A 19,146-nucleotide genomic window follows, 5' to 3' on the forward strand; every position below is an offset into this window, starting at 1 on the left:
CGATGGTCTGGTAAATTCGTGCACCGGAAACTACAGCGGACTTAATTTGGTCAGTCTATCGCGTAGGCAACCTTCCTCGCCCTCTTTTACCCTCGACCTTGCCCTGCACTACAAGACGCTCAATGGAGTCACTCTCACGCCGCGGCCCGGGAGACATGTCCGAAGAACTTAGTACGCGACTCTGTACTAACGCCAAAAGGCGTTGTTTAATGTCGAGTTCTTGGAGTGTAACGACATTGCGTTGACGTGCGAAGATCCATAAGACTCCTAGCGTTCACCTCCAGCACCACATCCAGTGTTTGTCCGCGCAAAAAGTACAATGCCGTAAATACTAAATTCCTTTCCTTAGAATCTCTTTAATTTTCCGGGACCAAAAATGGTCTATCCTCGGTATGCAAGCTGTCTCTGAACCTTTCGTCCAAATCATTTATATGGATGGGCTGTGAAAAGCTAGCAGACAGACAGATACACTTTCATGCCTATTTATAAGTGGATAATATAGATTAACTAAAGTCATGTAAGAAAGTAAAACCAAGCACATAATACCTATTTACCAAAGGAAAATTCTCGGTTCAACAAACAAAAGCCCGAGGCACTATTCTTAGACAGGTAAACAAAAACTGGACGATGCAACAACGACATCCAGTCTACGACCGCGCAAAAAGGACAATGCCGTAATTACCACCATAACCATATGAGCATAACAAGGCTCGTTGCAAAATTCATTACGGCATATTATAAATCAACGTAGATACACTGTTTCCTAGAAATTAACTGCTGAAAAGTGACCATTTTCTTGTTGGTATAAGAAAACTCACTTCATTTCACGGCGGTCACTTTTCGGCGTTATATTTTTCATACGCCTGTTACAGTTTTACACCAAAAGACGCAGACAAACTTAGAAAAGACCTGAGAAAGCAGCACATGCCGATTTTTAAGTAATGGAAATTCGTGTGGCATATTCAACCGAATCAATCACCTCAAACATCGGCGAATTAATGTCAACATAGATCATGACAGCGCCAATCCCTGCAGATTTCATCAGAATGTCTTTGAACATGGTGGGAACACTTAAAAATGGATTCCAAAAACCTTAAATATAAAATCATGTTTTTTTTAATTCTCCTCCAAAACCACCAAATAATTAAGCTATTCGTTTTGAAATGAGGATGCTAAATTGATCAGAGGATTCGGTCTATAAAACGGTACAGGCAAGCACGTCACTATCTTATACTTCAGCATATGGTAAAGTTTCATCAGGTAAGATAAGGGTTTAAGGATACTCGTTGCGAATTTTCACACTTTTCATGAATAATACGAGGCGTGCGTCGTAATAATGCACTATCGAGTGGCCATGCCATCCAATGTCAGTAGAAACTGCAGCTATTACTGTATATCTCGGATTTCCAATATCAATGTTGGGATGATATAAATCAGCCTAGAAATACATTAGAGCCCTCCAGACCGGTCCACAGGGAGGGTATATAAACGAGGGTAGGGACATGGAACATCATTCCCGTCACAGCCCTTGGTCCTGTCTGATCTTCAAGATGCTGAGGCTCTCGGTACTGCTCCTGGTCGCGACCGCATCGGCGCAGATCCCTTCGCTAGGATGGTGTCCTGACTATCAGGTGAGTTTTCCACTAATCTTTATTTTAAGTTCTATTTAATCTCAAAAAATCATGTATTCAGTTACTATCAAATATTTTATATCCTACTCTAACCTCTTTATGACCTATTTTGAAAAGTCAAAAAAATATTATTTTTTTAATGGTGTTACCTATTTTCGTGAACTTTCATGCTACGAGGTTTCCAAACGCGCCCTGGTCAAAAAGAAGCCCACAACAAACTACAAAATAATATTTGGGACCCTAACTTGCGAGTAGATTAGATTGTATTTGCAGGATTGAAAATTACATCATCCCTTTTCAGTTTTCTTTGTCAAATAGAATAAATAGCTCGACTTTAGTAGGAATATGTTAGATCTCAATATTTGTTATGTCTACCTTTAGTTTTAGTTTATCCATTATATTTATTTATTGCAGAATTATAAAGACTTTATATTAAAAAAATTACGACTTTAATAAGACTTTATTCAAATTTCTTGAAAGGAAAAATTGGAGATTCCTCAATTTTCTGGAATATTACTCTTATTATGAAGTACTAGGTGATGCCCGCGGCTTCGCCCGCGTGGATTAAGGTTTTTAAAATCCCGTGGGAACTCTTTTATTTTCCGGGATAAAAGTAGCCTATGTAAGGCCTATGTAGCTTACATCCCGGGTTTCGTCAAAATTGGTTAAAGGGATGAGCCGTGAAAAGCTAGCAGACAGGCAGACAGACATACAGACAGACAGACACACTTTCGCATTTATAATATTAGTATGGATTTTCTTGTGTTTATTTTTTATACAAGGTAAATATAAAACTAACGGAAATATTTCTAATAATATAGGTACCTACCTACATTCGAAAAAGTAACTTATATAACATAATTTACTCTTGACCTTAAACCATGTAATCAACACTTGCACTTTTACTTATGTAAGTAGTTGCCATAACTAGAGACTGCGACCGGTTGTTGGGTTGATGACATTGGAACTGGTACCTACTTACGTTCATCCAACTTTCGGTTTCCATCTGGTTTCCATCGACACATCCTTTGTCGTCATGCAGTTACTATTTATATTGAAGTTATATATTCTTTCATATGAAGATTTTCTTTACAAATAAAAAGTAAATATTTTCATTTATTATGTTTAACATTTATCAGCTTTATCCAAGCACCATGCTGGTATTTAACCAGGACCTACATATTTCTAAAATAACAAATCTACTTTATCATCGTCGGTGTCTTATTTTCAACCGATATCCACAGCTGGACTTAGCAACTCTAATCTCTAGGAAGGTTTGCTGATCTCCCTCCAGTTACCGACTTGGCCCAACGTTGTTACGGCCTGGTTAACCAGCGTGATGACTACCACAACTAGGTCACATATCCCTCAACCAAACTGAATGTACTTTATCTACTTAGGTACCTACTAGTCGTTCTTTTGTTTTGCAGCCGATGGCGAATTTCAATGTGAACCGTTTCCTGGGCACGTGGTACGAAGCTGAGCGTTTCTTCACGGTCTCCGAGCTCGGCTCCCGCTGCGTCACCACGAAATACGAGAGCACTCCTGAGGGCAGGATACTCGTCAACAATGAGATCACCAATGCCTTGTAAAAACTACATTTTTTCTTCTTCTTATTGTGCTTTATGGCTTTGACACTTCACACATTAAACGTAGAATGAAACAGCCACAGAGGGAATAATTGAAAAAAACGGTTAAAAAGGGGCTGCAGTCCGCGATCTGGGGCCTACCTGGTTCAAAGGTGAAAAAGAAACGAGAAAATTTTCCCGTAGGAACTTATAAAGTTAGGGAATAAAGAGAAATTATACTTTCACCGAACGAAGTAGCGTCGTCATTATCTAAAGAGGTGTTTTCTTTATCTAGAACCGGATTGAAGCGTGTGATGGGAGGTTCCCTGCAAATGATCGGAAGGGAGGGCGAGGGCCGCTTGATCATCAAGTACTCCACGCTACCCAACTCCTACGACAACGAGTACAGCATCCTCGACACTGACTACGAGAGCTATGCTGTCATGTGGTCTTGTAGCGGTATTGGACCTGTACATATCCGTAAGTGTGACTATTATAACTTACTTACTTCAGTTTGATAATGACCCAAAAAGATTTTAGGCCTCTGAGGTCTGACGGAAAGTTCACTATATTAAAATATGGAAATATAACAATTGGAACAACAAATAAGTAAGTTTTGCTATTGTAGCGTGTCCATGTCACAATAAATTAATCTAATAACTTAGAAAAACTCAAATATGAAAGTAGTTAGCAAATTAACAGATAGGCACAAAAATTTTCTTGAGGGTTTGTTATTTTGAATTGCATAACCTGTGAAATAACTAGTTCAAAATTGTTAATACCAGATGAGCCTCTGCTTCCTTTTCGAAATATTTTGGAAACATTTTAATAAATTTGAATTGTTTAATAGATTTGATTTATTTTATTATTTTCATTAGGCACTGTTGTACTTCAAGATAGCCGCTTACCCAGTATGCCTTATTTTCTTAATCGTGTATTTTTTTAACAGAAAACGCCTGGATCTTAACCAGAGACAGGCTAGCTCCACCGATGGTTATGCAATTCGCTTACGGCGTTCTCGACCGCTACCACATCAGCCGGACCTTCTTCGTGAAGACCAACCAGGCTGACTGCAACGTTCTGCCAAGCCCAGCTGCCGACCCCTTGAGTGTCAAGACTGAAGACATCATCGATGCCAAGAACGCTCCCATAGCAGGCGTCGATATAATCGATGTTGAAGAGAAAGTCAAGCCTGTTGTGGTAAAAATTGATACTTATATTTTTAATTTATTTAGAATCAGAGAACATAAAGTCAAAGTAAAGTGAACACCGCCGTCTTCTATGATATTATTAATTTTTTGCGTTATCTAAATACAGTCATTTTAAAGTAAGATAGAATCTTTCTGGCATCTGAAGTATCTATTAATAAATTAATAAACATGTCTAAATTCAAAATTAAACAAGCTTATATCTTTGAAAATGCTTTGAAATAGCGTATTTCGTATACCTTAGTAACTTCGGTCTTACACCGATTGATTGAAGGCAGTGATTTAAAGTCGGTTTCTTAATACGATACTGAGTTACCATTGTTCTTAATAGCTCACCCTTAGCCATGTATTTTTCTGTACTTAATAAATAAGTCTTCATTTTTAAATTTTACAGAAGAAAGAGGATCCCGTCCCAGAGAACCCACAAGTGCGTTCAGCTGTTCCCGAGATGTCCGATGAAGCCAAGCCTATGGAGATCGCTCAACTGATCCCTGAAAAGATGAAAGACGAAAAGATGAAAGACGAAAAGATGAAAGACGAAAAGATGAAAATCGAAAAACCGGAAGAAATGAAAATCGAGAAACCCGAAATGGAGAAAATGCCAGCGGAAAAATCTCAATGAAAGATTACGCCACTATCCCAGGGCCTTGTCATTGTTAGTTAAGGCCATGACTCTCGCGTGCAACGGAAAGGCGCCGCTTATGGCATCGGCAAATCCGTGGCCCTGGGTTAAGCAATAAAAAACGTGTCCACTCGTCTAAATGGCTATTTGATTTTCTATCTAAATAATGTTGGGCTATTGTACCAAATACGTCTTGAATAAGATGCGTGATGAATGATATTTTGTGAACCACTTAGTAATAGATAGGTACGTAAATAGTCAATGAAATTGATAGAAATTTTTGCAAACGTTGGAGTAAATAAATTTTTAAAAATATTATTGGTTTCTCTTGTACACTTTTGTAGTTAAAAAAAATATTACCTATGCTCTCGACTTCACCTACATGAAGGAGACTCAAAATATTACTTAGTCTAGGGAGTCCATGTTATCAAGAAAACATACCTATGCCTATGTAATTACCTAAGTATAACATCGTATTTATAAAAAGTCAGTTAGTTATAAAAGAAGAAATAGTGTGGAATATGCATGCTTATGATTCATCTTGAGTTTAGAAGTATAAAAATCACTAGATTATTGCAACTAAAGTGAAAAAGTCAAGTTTTAGCTGGAACTGTAAATAAAGACAAAAATTGTTTATTTATTTGTAAAATGTAGCAAAAGGATCGGGTCTGATTGTATTGGTCAGGCTGTTACTGAGCACCCACTCCCGGCCGCTATCCCACTACTGCCCGATACGGGGACTTTTGGCTGCTGGGTTTCCCCCCTGGCCCGGTTCGCCCCTCCTTAGTTAACCTGCACCCCCCAGACTCCTCCGGGGGGTCCATATTAATACCAGGCTTAGTGTGGACGTCCGGTCAACATGGGCCACACAGCACCAGGACTCCCGACCTCAAACCATCCTCCGAACCAGACCTCCGAGTAGCCGGATTACAGGAGACGCCACACTCCCAGTCGAATGGTCTGCCGAATTTATTATACCAACTTATCTGAAAGTAATGTGTTCAAATCCTACTCAATTATCAATTTAAAAAAAATCCTAAACCGTTATTTTTTTATTTTAGTCTCCAAATTTTTTAATCATTTTTATTAATACAGCCTATAATAAATAGTTCTTGTACAATTTAAACTGGAACTGCACCTTAATTTTATTGTAATTAGAACTACACCATCTATACAACTGTAGCTGTAGAACACAGAACTTCGCGAAGGTTTAGTATCTGACATTGAGGTTCATAAAACCAGAAGCAGATGGCGCTTATTCAATTTGTTAGCAAAACCGAAACTTTACCAAGTTCAACTGGCCCCTGCAGTTCAACAGGTTTAGCTGCTGTGATTTTGTTGTCTAGGTCAGAATTGTGCACTAGAGCAGGCACGATACTTTGACTCCGGCAATATGTAGGTGTGTAGTACATAATATTGTCGGTACCTATATCACAAACTGCCGTTGACCGTCAACAGTTGACGAGTTCGTCAATACAATTGTATTGTACGTGTACCTATTGCCCGTCTTCTTCAAGTCACGCTTCTTCACAAATCTAGCTTGCTTTTAACATTCAACACGTATCGTTTTATAATGAACCATAACTGAATAATTTGCAAAGTCGGCTATCCTTTCAACTGATGACCTCTCTCTGCACATCGCCTTGTAGCTAGACTCTATAATAATAAATAATAATTATCGAGAGGTTAAATTCGATTCTGAGTTAGAACCTAACTTGTTCAAATCCTACTTATTATCAACATACCTAGGTACTTATGACTGAAACGCTTATATCGATTCACAGTAAGTAGGTAGGTACTCTACGGCCACTTACGGTTTCATCGATAGGGACGATAACTCAATAGCAATTTTCCTTTTTTCACCAGTAGGTACCTTGAAGAAAAAAAAATAGCAAAGTTTACAATTACCTACAAATAACCTAAACGTTACTTTAGGTTAGGTCATTACTTACTTTATGTCCTAAAGTTGGGGTCTGCATTTACTCTTAGATCCGATTCTCTCAATATCCAATACTCGTAGAATGTCTGTTACGTCGACATCGTCCAATTTCCGGAACGTGTTAGTTACACATCGAGTCTACCTGTTAAGTCCAATTCCCGAAATATCCGATTCCCAGAATGTTCATTTTATTCCATTTGAGTGAAATCAAATTGTAAATTGGTGTTTAAACAAGTTTATCTTCAAGGTGCTCTTAAATTTCAAGGCACTCTTAATTTTTTGTAGTTTGCACCTTAATTTTGATCTTTAAGATGTATTTAAATCAGAAGATAACGCGCAGTTTGTAATTTAAGTGCACAATCCGGGAATCGGACGTAACAGATATACAGGACTTTCAGGGAATTGGACCTAACAGAGACAGAGTCAAAGGTTGGCACTTCGCACGCAACCGACATAAGCCTACAAGGAATCAAGGAAATATTAAGATCTTTCTTTAGTCAACACACATAGGTACCTACCTAATAGTAAACAGAGTCGTATATGGGACAATAGGTTAGGTATATTATGCACTATTATTTACTATGGTCTACTATTATAATAAACTAGCTTATGCCCGCGACTTTGTCCGTGTGGACTACACAAATTTCAAACCCCTATTTTACCCCTTTAGGGGTTGAATTTTGAAAAATCCTTTCTTAGCGGATGCCTTCGTCATAATAGCCATCTGCATGCCAAATTTCAGCCCGATCTGTCTAGTAGTTTGAGCTGTGCGTTGATAGATCAGTCAGTCAGTCAATCAGTCACCTTTTCTTTTTATATACCTATATAAATGTCGTGCCTACATAGAGTTAATAGGATCAAAACAATACTTAATTGTGTATAACCTCTTGCGTACTAGACACTAGTAAAGCCGGCCAGTCAGTGCTCGGCCAGTGGTAAGGACGCTCAACGTAGCCTCTTGTTATCATACGTGTAAAAACGCCGGGTAAATATAAAGTTTCAATCGTCGGATCATTTTTCAATGTAAGTACTCGTAGATATATTACTAGTCACATACAATATACATATTAATTACTTACTTTTACTGCTATCATTCAAGAGAGAGAAGAAAACAGAATTATATTCAAAAAATAGTAAAATAGCCCCTTATAATCAATTTGCATAACAAAAAAATTGACAACTCCGAGTGACTTGCGGTAAACGCCTCCTCTAATTCTCGCCAGTGATTGCTCAATAAAAATACATTATGATCTTACAGATCTTTACAATAATTATTTTGTTTCCGTTTCTTTAGTAGTTTCCGTTCATTAAGTAAATTGAATTATTTAAAAAGACCCGAGAAATAAGGAAATAAGATAACTATCTAACTTCGAACTTCGCACCTACCCCTAGTCAGAATAGGTATATTCTGACTAGGGGTAGGTGCGAAGCCTATACACAAAAACAAATTTACTTGATGTTCTCTTTCCAAAAGCATTTCCTATAAAAGGAAGATTTTTTCTTAACCGAATTGGAAAACTGCAGGGAAATGCCTTCCGACATCGAGAAAGAAAAAGTTCTCCCATTTGAAAAGAAAGGAAATTAAATGCTTTAGAAGGAGAAAATCAGACGGGACGTCAGGATAATTTCTTAGTGCACCCACCAAGCTATACTTAGTTAGGTATTTATGAATATCATTAAAGATATTAAATTAGTAATTAAGACCGAGGACTTAATGGAAACAAAATCTAGAGATTAGAGAGAGACTAGCTATTTTAGTGAGTACCTAGCTGGGTATGTAAACTACAAAATAATAATACTTTTGGTTCTATCTATGTTAGTTGGTACGTAAATCCCTGTAAATCTCAGTATATTTTTTATAGGTACCTGATTGAAACACGATAAAAAACTTACCTAAGTACTTACTTAAGTACTGTTAAATTATAGAGTTAAATAAAATTAATTTTTTGCTGTGTAAACAATATGTTCTGTAGTAAAAATTAACAACCCTTATTTTTCACAATCAAAATTTTGGTATCAAAAGTTGCAAACACTCAGGAATCAAAGTACCTAAGCCACAGGACCTTGGCAATCCCAGGACTTCAAGGAGTGCTTGGGTTCGTATATGAGTACTTAGTGGTTCGCCCCGAACCACCCCAAACACTTCGCGTTTTAAGTTTTTACCTATTGAAAAAAGGGAAATTTTAGGAAGGATAAAGTTTATTTTCTCAGTCAATCAAATCGGCAATATTTTAAATTATTATTTTTTTAACAATTTTGTACTGCTTAAAAATGTTTTATTATGGAACTAGCTGATGCCCGCGATTTCGTCCGCGTGGATTTAGGTTTTTAAAATCTTGTGGGAATTCTTTGATTTTCCGGGATAAAAAGTAGCATACGTCACTCTCCACGTCTTTAACTATACCTACCCATGCAAAAAAAACGTGTACATACTACGATTAATTTGATGTTTTTATTTGTCGATATTTCAACCCAATTGCACGAGTCGTGATCACGACGGGACGGCACGTTATTAACATTAAAATATTATAAACATTACTCGTGCAATCATAAACCCCGCATTGAATTGCACTAAGAACTTTAGGCGCGTGACAATTTTTTTTTCACTCCGCAATCCATACTTCCATACTTCCATACTTAATATTATAAATACGAAAGTGTGTCTGTCTGTCTGTCCGTCTGTCTGTCTCTATCTGTCTGTCTGTCTGCTAGCTTTTCACGGCCAATCCATGTAACCGATTTTGATGATATTTGGTATAGAGATAACTTGCAACCCGAGGAAGGACATAGGCTACTTTTGATCCCGGAAATCAAAGAGTTCCCATGGGATTTTAAAGACCTAAATCCACGCGGACGAAGTCGCCGGCATCATCTAGTATCTAGATAAATTAGAAACAGATACTCGTACTAATTATCTTGTACAGTTAATGACTTAATATAATTAACCTACCTAACCTAGGCAATTGTATCAAACTGATCTAAATCCTACAAACCGATTTTTAAACGAGGCCATGTGATAAAATATTAATTAACGTCTCGCCTTCAAAAGGTGATTTTTCTGTATAATTTACATGCAACAGTAATATACCTACCTACAATATTATTTAATTTATTTATAAAAATATTAATTTTTAAATATTAATATTTATTTTTAAATCTGTGAAATAAGTAGTTTGAAGAATTTCACGGTCACATGGTATTTAAATTAAATGCATTCAACCAAAAGTACCCACCTACTAACAACAAAACAAATGTTATCTAAACTTATAAAAGGAAAAGCTGACTGACTGACAACACACAGCTCTAACTGCTGGACGGATCGGGAAATTTGCAGATGGCTAATAATTATGACGTAGACATTCGCTAAGGAAGGATTTTTGAAACTCAACCCCTAAGAGGATACAACACAGGTTTGAATATGTGTAGTCCACGCGGACGAAGTCGCGGGCATAAGCTAGTATAGTTTTTCTTTATCTTGCTGCTGTCATTTCGTGAAACTAGCATGGGTATCATCATCATCATCATTTTGACAACTCATCGCCGGCTTACTACTTTGAACTAAGAAGAAATGAGAAGGGGTTTCGTTGTATACTAGGCTATGTACAGCTCTCAGGCATGCAGGTTTCCTCACGATATTTTTCTTCACCATTAAAGTGCCTGAATGAGATATTTTACTAACAGATACTTAGTTATCTTTGGATTTTTACACCCAGATTCGTCACTCTTTTGCAAATATGTACATTGTTAAGTGGTTTGTCGAACAATATTAGATAATATGAAGCATTATCGAGAACGGTATTATAGTACGCGGCAGAAAATAATGTACATCGACCTTTAGAAGGAGATAGCGGATTTGTGGAGCATTGTCTCTGTAGTTGAGACCGACAAAACGTTATATAGGTATGAGTGAGAGAGACAACGCTCTACAAAGCCGAAATGTCATTCTAAAGGCCGATGTTCATTATTTTCTGCAGCGTACTGTACTTCCATTAGTATCTTTAACCATTGTTTATACTGTACCGTAGATACGGTGATACCCATGGGTGACACCCATGACAGGCCATAGATAGATAGAGTGACACCAAACTCTAAATAGGTAAACAATATAGGTACTTTAACTGTGGAATAACTAAGTAGGTACTTACGAAGGTAGGGCACATTATGATCAGTACAAGCGACAGGAATAAGCGTATTTTCATCAAGATAACTAAGCGGTTAAAAGCGGATAAGAGCGGTTATCGGCGATTTAAGAAATAGCAGATTTTAGAATTTATGATAGAATTTTCTTAAAATTATGTCCTGTACCAACTTATAAAATAATACCTGATTTCAGCGACTTCAAACTCAAACTCAAACTCAAATTATTTATTCAGAATAGGTAAAATTTTACGCTTCCTGATTGTCAAATTTTTTATTTGTAAGATGATATAGTGGTGATAAGATTAATACGTCGAGAGTTCCAAACGCGCCCGCGTTCTTCATTCGAGTGGATTTAGGTTTTTAAAAAATTTGAATTCTATTGCCGCTATAAAAGCAAATAATAAAAATTTCAAAGTGGCAGCCATGAAAATTAAAAAAAAGAGTGTTATTTCTTGTAAGATGTTACAGAACCCTTCGTGTGCGAGTCCGACTCGCACTTGACCAGTATTTGGTTTTTTTTAATTTATTTATACAGAATATTTACATTTTGTGACTCTCGCCAAATTCATGGGCCAGTTTGTTGGCGAGCTGGCGCTCCTTAATTAGTAAGTAATAACTTATTCTAAGCATTACACTATTTCCTACATTACTAAATTTATTCTAATACTCAAAACAATAAACAATACTTAGATTAAGGATTGGTCGCCGCAGCGCTTTGAGCGCATCAGTACCTACTCTTAATAAAATAAAATTCTAACGCAGCATGCTATAACTTGGACTAGAAGGAAATGATGCCTTGACTACATCTCTCTCATAGCGGAGAATACCGTTCGAAGTACCGTAACGAGTAACAGTACGAGGCTGTCCCTGAGAATGGAAAATTGAGAAAATCTCTGTCACATCAAGGCAGTTGTCGACGAGTTAAGCTGAAAACGAGAAACGAGTTGGCGAGTAACAAGAAGTGATTCTATGAGCGAGTGTGTAAGTTTGACGGACTTAGTACCAAATAGTCTGTCATTTCCTGCGCAAACTGCGCGAGTACCTACAGTACGCTGCAGAAAGTAATGTAGATGTACCTTTTGAAGGAGATAGCAGATTTGTAGAACGTTGTATATGTCGTTGAGACCGACAAAATGTCATATAGGTATGAGTGACAGAGAACACTCTACAAATGCGCTATCTCCTTCTAAAGGTCGATGTACATTATTTTCTGCCGCGTACTGTAGCTATATTGGTCTAGAATTGGACTGAATAGGTTATTAATAGGTCACCGATATCGAAAGACAAAACAATTGTATGGTAAATTGTGTGCCCTGATTTCTAAAAAAACCTAATTCTCTTTGTCGTTGTTGTTGTTTGAAATTACCAAAACCGTCACCGAAGAGGTTAAAAAAGTCCTACACACAAAAAACCGGCCAAATGCGAGTCAGACTTGCGCACGAAGGGTTCCGTACTATTATCTATAAAAACGAGCAAAATTATCTATTTTATTCGGTTTTTTATTATTTGTTGTTATAGCGGCAACAGAAATATATCATCTGTGAAAATTTCAACTGTCTAAATATCACGGTTCATGAGATACAGCCTGGTGACAGACGGACAGACAGACAGACAGACGGACGGACAGCGGAGTCTTAGTAATAGGGCCCCGTTTTTCCCTTGGGGTACGGAACAAAAGCATAAAGATAATATTATATTATATACGACCTCCCTGGCGCAGTGGTGAGCGCTGTGGTCTTATTAGTGGGAGGTCCCGGGTTCGATTCCTGGCAGGGGTTTGGAATTTTATAATTTCTAAATTTCTGGTCTGGTCTGGTGGAAGGCTTCGGCCGTGGCTAGTTACCACCCTACCGGCAAAGCCGTGCCGCCAAGCGATTTAGCGTTCTGGTACGATGCCGTGTAGAAACCAAAGGGGTATGGGTTTAATAAAAACTGCCATACCCCTTCCAGGTTAGCCCGCTATCATCTTAGCCTGCATCTTCACTTACCACCAGGTGAGATTGCAGTCAAGGGCTAACTTGTACCTGAATAAAAAAAAAAAAAATCATCAGCCCATCTCCACGCGTCGAACAATCAAAGAGTTAAATTTTATTCCGGAAAATCAAAGACTTCCCACAGGGTTAATAGAACTAAATTCATGTAGATGAAGTCGCGGTATTTTAAATAAAAAGAACAATCGCCGAGGTTCCTGGTTTCCCGTTCACTGAACGTTCTGAGGGGCGATTCGCTAACTCAGTGTTCAACACGACGAATGATATCCACCGAGCTCATTTGACATTTATTTGTAATCCATTGAAGAGTTTCTAAGAAAAATCTTTTTAATATCAGTCAGCAAAGCAGCAATGTAGAACCAACCAATGTCAAAAGATCTTGGTGGCTATCATTTATCGTCGAACACTGAGTTAGCGAATCAACATTCAGAATACTGGTTGAAACGTTATGAGAATTATGTACTGACTGCAGTAGAAAATTCTCATAACGTTTCAGAAGCAAGCTTTGTAATAAGACTTAATTATTAGGATTAAAAAAAACTAAGTACAGTACGAGGCAGAAAGTAATGTACATCGGCCTTTAGAATGAAATTTCGGCTTTGTAGAGCGTTGTCTCTGTTACTCACACCTATCATCTCGTCTCTCTCTCTACGTCGTGTCTTCCTCTACGTCGTCTCGTATCGTATCATGTCGTAGTATAAAGTATATACTCGTTTTGTCGGTCTCAAAGAAAGAGACATGCTCTACAAATTTGCTATCTCCTTCATCTTCTTCGATGTCGGTCGATGTACATTACTTTCTGCAGCGTACTGTACTTATTCTATTATCTCGGCTTGTAAGTGTTTTTCACTTTACATTCAGTCGGATGTTCTCGGCCTAATCTCGGCCAAAATAAATAAAACGACAAACCTTTGCAAATATTGATTTATTTTATCGACTAATTTTAACCGTCTGTGTTTGACCGCCAATCTTATGATGTCAGAACTCAGCAGAACCTCACAAAAACATGTGTGAAGGTCGCTCTTCACTATACTAGGAAGTTATACATGCAAGTATAGCACTTGAAAATGTTCATCATGATACTTATCTACATAATATAGGTAGATACAAAAAAATAATCGTTGCATTTACTACGCACATTATATTTTCATTCGCTTATAGTAACTAAGGGTGATTACGCACTGCATCCGATCCGAATACGTGAAATATTTCTGCCAAATTTCATGATTCTAGATCAACACTCAACGGGAAATACCCTATAGGGTTTCTTGACAGATACGACAGACAGACGGAGAGACAGACAGACCACAAAGTGATCCTATAACGGTTCCTTTTTAGGTACGCTAAATAAAAATACGCTAAACCCTAAAAAAGAATAAAAAATATATTCGCACATGATTCGCACTTTACTTAATGTGTTTGCATGCCTTCTTGATTGGCTCCGTTTTTACCCTTTGAGTATCCGTACCCAAAAAAAAATTAGGCAAGACCAATACGGTATTTGAGGTATTTGACAACTAGTCAAATCAGTAAGTTGTTATCAAACGTCAAAACGCGCACTTAGTATGCGAGATTCTGTACCGGTGTTTTGACCGGTGGTGTGTATTGTTTAATACCGGTGTGTGACGTCACAATCATTTGACGTGCTTTTTTAGTTCAATCGATAATTTAAAATGGTTATTACACATAAAACCAACAAAGGAAGTGGATTTTATGTATTTCGGAAGACCCTCTATTTAATAATCACTGAGAAATAATTAATTTTTGATGTACCTAGTCAAATACCCAATTAAAATAATAATAATAAGAACTACCTACCTACCTAATCAAAAATGTATGGTTCGTCCAGGTAGATGCCAAAATAAAGTCAGGCAAAACAATCTATATGTATGAGTAATTTCAATCAATTAGCAGGAACCAGCAAAGGTTGAATACAATAGTGATAAAAACGTTGTAAACAGTGTGAATATGTGAAGAATAGGTGTAATGTCGAATAATTATCGCATGCTATGCGTGATCGCGCCCGCAGTTTCTGGCAATGCTATCAAGTCTTGTAATTCAGCATAATTTATTAGACGAGAGAATCTAAACAAGTGCGAATAGACCTTGCGTTTGTATGTTCCGTATTTTTGCAACGGTCATCAAAAATCGTCATGCTATGAGCTACTAAGCGCAGCTTACGAATTACGAATATCGAAAAAGAGCAATCGCCGAGTTTCTCGCTAGCTATTCTCAGTAGCAAGGGCATTCCGATTGAGGTTAGGTACTCATTCTAATATTTTGAACGCTTTTATTTATTTATTTTGTTGAAAATCACTACCCATATTATAAATGCGAAAGTGTGTTTGTTTGTTGATTTATTGGTTTATTGATTTGTTGATTTGTCCTTCAATCACATCGCAACGGAGCAACGGATTGACGTGACTTTTTACATGGGTATATACCTGGAGAGTGACATAGGTTCCTTTTATCCCGAAAAATCAAAGAGTTCCCAAGGGATTTTTAAAAACCTAAATCCACGCGTACGAATTCGCGGGCATCAGCTAGTGTTGCAATAGATGTTCCATCCCATCGTACAACATTATGTATAATTATTTACATGGCAGCCATTTTGAAATTTTGACTATAGTAATTGTTATAGCAGCACTAATATAGACGATGTAAAAATTTCCTCTCTCTTCTCTACAGACTACAGCCCGCTGACAGACAAACAGACAGACGGATGGATAGGCTTAGTAATAGGGTCCCATTGGCACTCTTTGCTGCGGAACCCCGACAATTAAGCCCGCGTGGAATGGTGCCGTACATATTACTAAAATCGCAATAATAAAAGTATATAGAGCGTCTACATAGAGTTGTTTTGCTTATTCATTCCAGATGTCTGTACTACGAGCGATTGCGGTCTTTCTCTGCGGCTTCTTCACCTTGAGTCTCAGCAGAGCTCAGCTGTTGTTCCCTGGAGCGTGCCCCGATGTAGCTGTTACGACTGATTTCGATGCTAGCAGAGTAAGTACAAGCTTGAAATTTTTGTCATCAACATCAACCCATCGGCCATCACCAACTCACAACTGAGAACGGGTCTTCTCTTAGAATGAGAAGGGTTGTGTGCCCTAGTCCCCTGCATCATGCCTCGATATAGCTGTTATATCTGATTTCGATACTTATAGAGTAAGTACAAGCCTGAATTTTTTGTTATCATCATGAACCCATCGGTCATCACCGACTCACTACTCACAACGGATCTCCTCTCAGAGTAAGAAAGGTTTTTTTCCCTAGTTCCCTAGATCATGCCTCGATACAGCTGCTATGTCTGATTTCGATATTAATAGAGTAAGGAAAAACGGGAAATTTTTGTCATCATCGTGAACTCATCACCGACCACTACCCGGGTTTCCTCTCAGAAGGAGAAAGGTTGTGTTCCCTAGTTCCCTGGATCATGCTTCGATACATATTATTGTCATCATCATAATCGGCCATCACCGGCTCACTACCCAGAATGGGTCTCCTCTCAGAACGAGAAGGGTTGGGGCCAAAGAAACATGCCCCAAATATTTCGCTATTAAATGACTGAATTTCGATGCTAATAGTGTAAGTACTTACACGCTTGAAATTTTTGTCGTTTACCATCATCATTATCATCGTCAAGTATCGCCCCATCAACAATGGCATGCAGGTCATAGAGCCATAAAACACTGCTTACCCTACTTGGCCAAGTAGTACCCAATGCAAATTTTTCATTATGTAAACAGTAAACAGGTTCCTATCTAAGTAATTCCTACCATGGCATCAAAACATGTGCATGCCAATGTCTATTGCCGGCTTACTACTAACCACGGGACTCATCTCGGAATTTGTATTTGTATTGATATGATTATTTTTACGGCCGTATTTTTGCTTATTTCTCATAATGATCATGATGATTTTATGATTACAGTACTTGGGCAAATGGTATGAAGCCGAGAAATATTTTGCTGCATTCGAGTTCGGAGGAAAGTGCATCACTGCTAACTACGGCTTAAAGGACAATGGAGTGGTCAGCGTCCTCAATAAACAGATAAGCACTTAGTAAGTACCTACCCTCATCTTCTTAAATATTAAAAGTCATGATAGACTACTGACTGATCTGTCAATGCACAACTCAAACTACTGAACGGATCGGGCTGAAATTTGGCAAGCAGATAACTGTTATGACGTAGAATCTGCTATGAAAGGGTTTTTGATAATTCAACACCTAAAGGAGTAAAATAGGGGTTTCAAAGTACGCGCGGATGTCGCGGGTAAAAGTAATTTTAATAAGTCGGGGGAGTTTTATTTTACCTGTATAATATAGATCTTACCGGCTTGAAACGCTGATTCTGAACCTACGATCAGAATGAGTTCAGCGCTTTGGGCTACATATAATTGATATGTCACTAATCAGTCAGATGAATTCCTTTTCATTAGATTCTATGCCATTCTAATCCATGTACAAAGATAATTTCTGAAATGTGTGTTCGTGACTGGTCTTCGACGATAAAAAGCTTTAAGTTTGTAAACTAAAGAAAATTAAACTTTACCTACTCCTGAAATCCTAAATTCATTTCTGATGTTTATAGATACTTATTGCTATTTTATTATCCTCTAAATATTCTTGTTTTCCAGTACGGGAATGAAGTCTGCGATAGAAGGAGAAGCGATGCAAGTGAGTCGATCCGATGAGGCCAAACTCTCTGTTCGGTTCCCCTCACTTCCTGTCAACATAGCCGCGCCCTACTGGGTGGTTGACACGGACTACGACAGCTATAGCCTGGTCTGGAGCTGCTATGACTTCGGGATCTTCCATACAAGTTTGTATTTTTACCATACCCTAAACTTTTTTTTTTAAAATATTAGCCATGTTAAATGACCTACCATTAGAAACCTAAATAGAGCCTGTTGTAAGCAAACTTATTTTTAACTAGATGATACCCGCGACTTCGTCCGCGTGGATTTAGGTTTTTAAAAATCCTGTGGGAACTCTTCAATTTTCCGGGATAAAAAGTAGCTTATGTCCTTCCCCGGGATGCAAGCTATACCTGTACCAAATTTCGTCAGAATCGGTTGAACGGTTGAGCCGTGAAAAGCTAGCAGACAGACAGACAGACAGACACACTTTCGCATTTATAATATTAGTATGGATAGTATGGATATTAACTGACTTAAAAAATCCTCTTTTAAATTCCAACTGAAATCCAAATGCCAACTAAGCTCTGTCGTTTTCTTTTTCAGGAAATGCTTGGATCCTCACACGGGAAAGGAACCCGCCAATGGAAGTTCTAGATAAAGTGTATACAGCAGCCGATAAGAACAACATCAACCGCGCCTACTTCCTGAGGACAGACCAGAAGAACTGTCCCAACGATGATTGACGAGTCACCCTGCGCTCCTGACACCCTGAGTGAAATTCCATCCAGTATTTATAAGTTTACTATATTGTTAGTGCATTTATTAAAATATTTATTTAATTGAGCATAGTTTTCATGGCTGATTTCAACATATTTTCTTTATCGACAGGCATATGCCTACTTACAGTTCTTGCAATTCACGAAGGCGAGTGAACTTTCCTTGTGGTTACGTTGTATACATGGACATTGCGTAAGTGTGCGTGCATGTCGGACCAATCAGTCGCGAGCAAGCGCTCGCAAACGCACACTTTACTTTACCTTACTTATACCGATACGACTTAAACACAAGCATGAGCGACTCGCCCTCGTGAAATGCAAGAACCATACTTATACTACGCGACAGGTAGAGATGGGAATCGGGGTATGAGGCGGGGGATCGCCCCACACACCCGAACGTCACCTGCGCTATCCCGCATCGGGCTAGCGCGGAGGCTGTGAGGGTGTGCGGGGCGTCCCCACCCTGATTGCCATGTCGACCTGTCGCATACTAATACTACACATGTCACTGGCTATTTAAACTAGGGATATAATAAAGCGTACGGAAAACAAATAAGTTGGTGACTGCTAATAGGTTTGATCTATATATATAAAAAGGAAAAGGTGACTGATTGACTGACTGACTGA

The 19,146-nt window shown here is 38.2% G+C and overlaps 2 protein-coding genes across 2 annotated transcripts; both read left to right on the forward strand.

Moving 5' to 3' along the window:
* The first annotated feature begins 1,344 nt into the window (after positions 1-1,344).
* Positions 1,345-5,344, forward strand: LOC117990340 (apolipoprotein D-like). Its single transcript, XM_034977798.2, has 5 exons — positions 1,345-1,631; positions 3,062-3,219; positions 3,495-3,679; positions 4,149-4,399; positions 4,802-5,344. The coding sequence occupies exons 1-5, from the start codon at positions 1,503-1,505 to the stop codon at positions 5,027-5,029; spliced, it is 951 nt and encodes a 316-aa protein (XP_034833689.2). The 5' UTR covers positions 1,345-1,502; the 3' UTR covers positions 5,030-5,344.
* A 2,505-nt stretch (positions 5,345-7,849) lies between these two features.
* On the forward strand, positions 7,850-18,586 carry LOC117991064 (apolipoprotein D-like). The gene is made up of 5 exons (XM_034978606.2): positions 7,850-7,991; positions 15,977-16,105; positions 17,034-17,164; positions 17,741-17,925; positions 18,347-18,586. Exons 2-5 carry the CDS (start codon positions 15,977-15,979, stop codon positions 18,484-18,486), a joined length of 585 nt encoding a protein of 194 aa, XP_034834497.1. The 5' UTR covers positions 7,850-7,991; the 3' UTR covers positions 18,487-18,586.
* The last annotated feature ends 560 nt before the right edge of the window (positions 18,587-19,146 follow it).

The sequence above is a fragment of the Maniola hyperantus genome, chromosome 2 (assembly GCF_902806685.2).
Source record: "Maniola hyperantus chromosome 2, iAphHyp1.2, whole genome shotgun sequence".
Taxonomy (NCBI): Eukaryota; Metazoa; Arthropoda; class Insecta; order Lepidoptera; family Nymphalidae; genus Maniola; species Maniola hyperantus.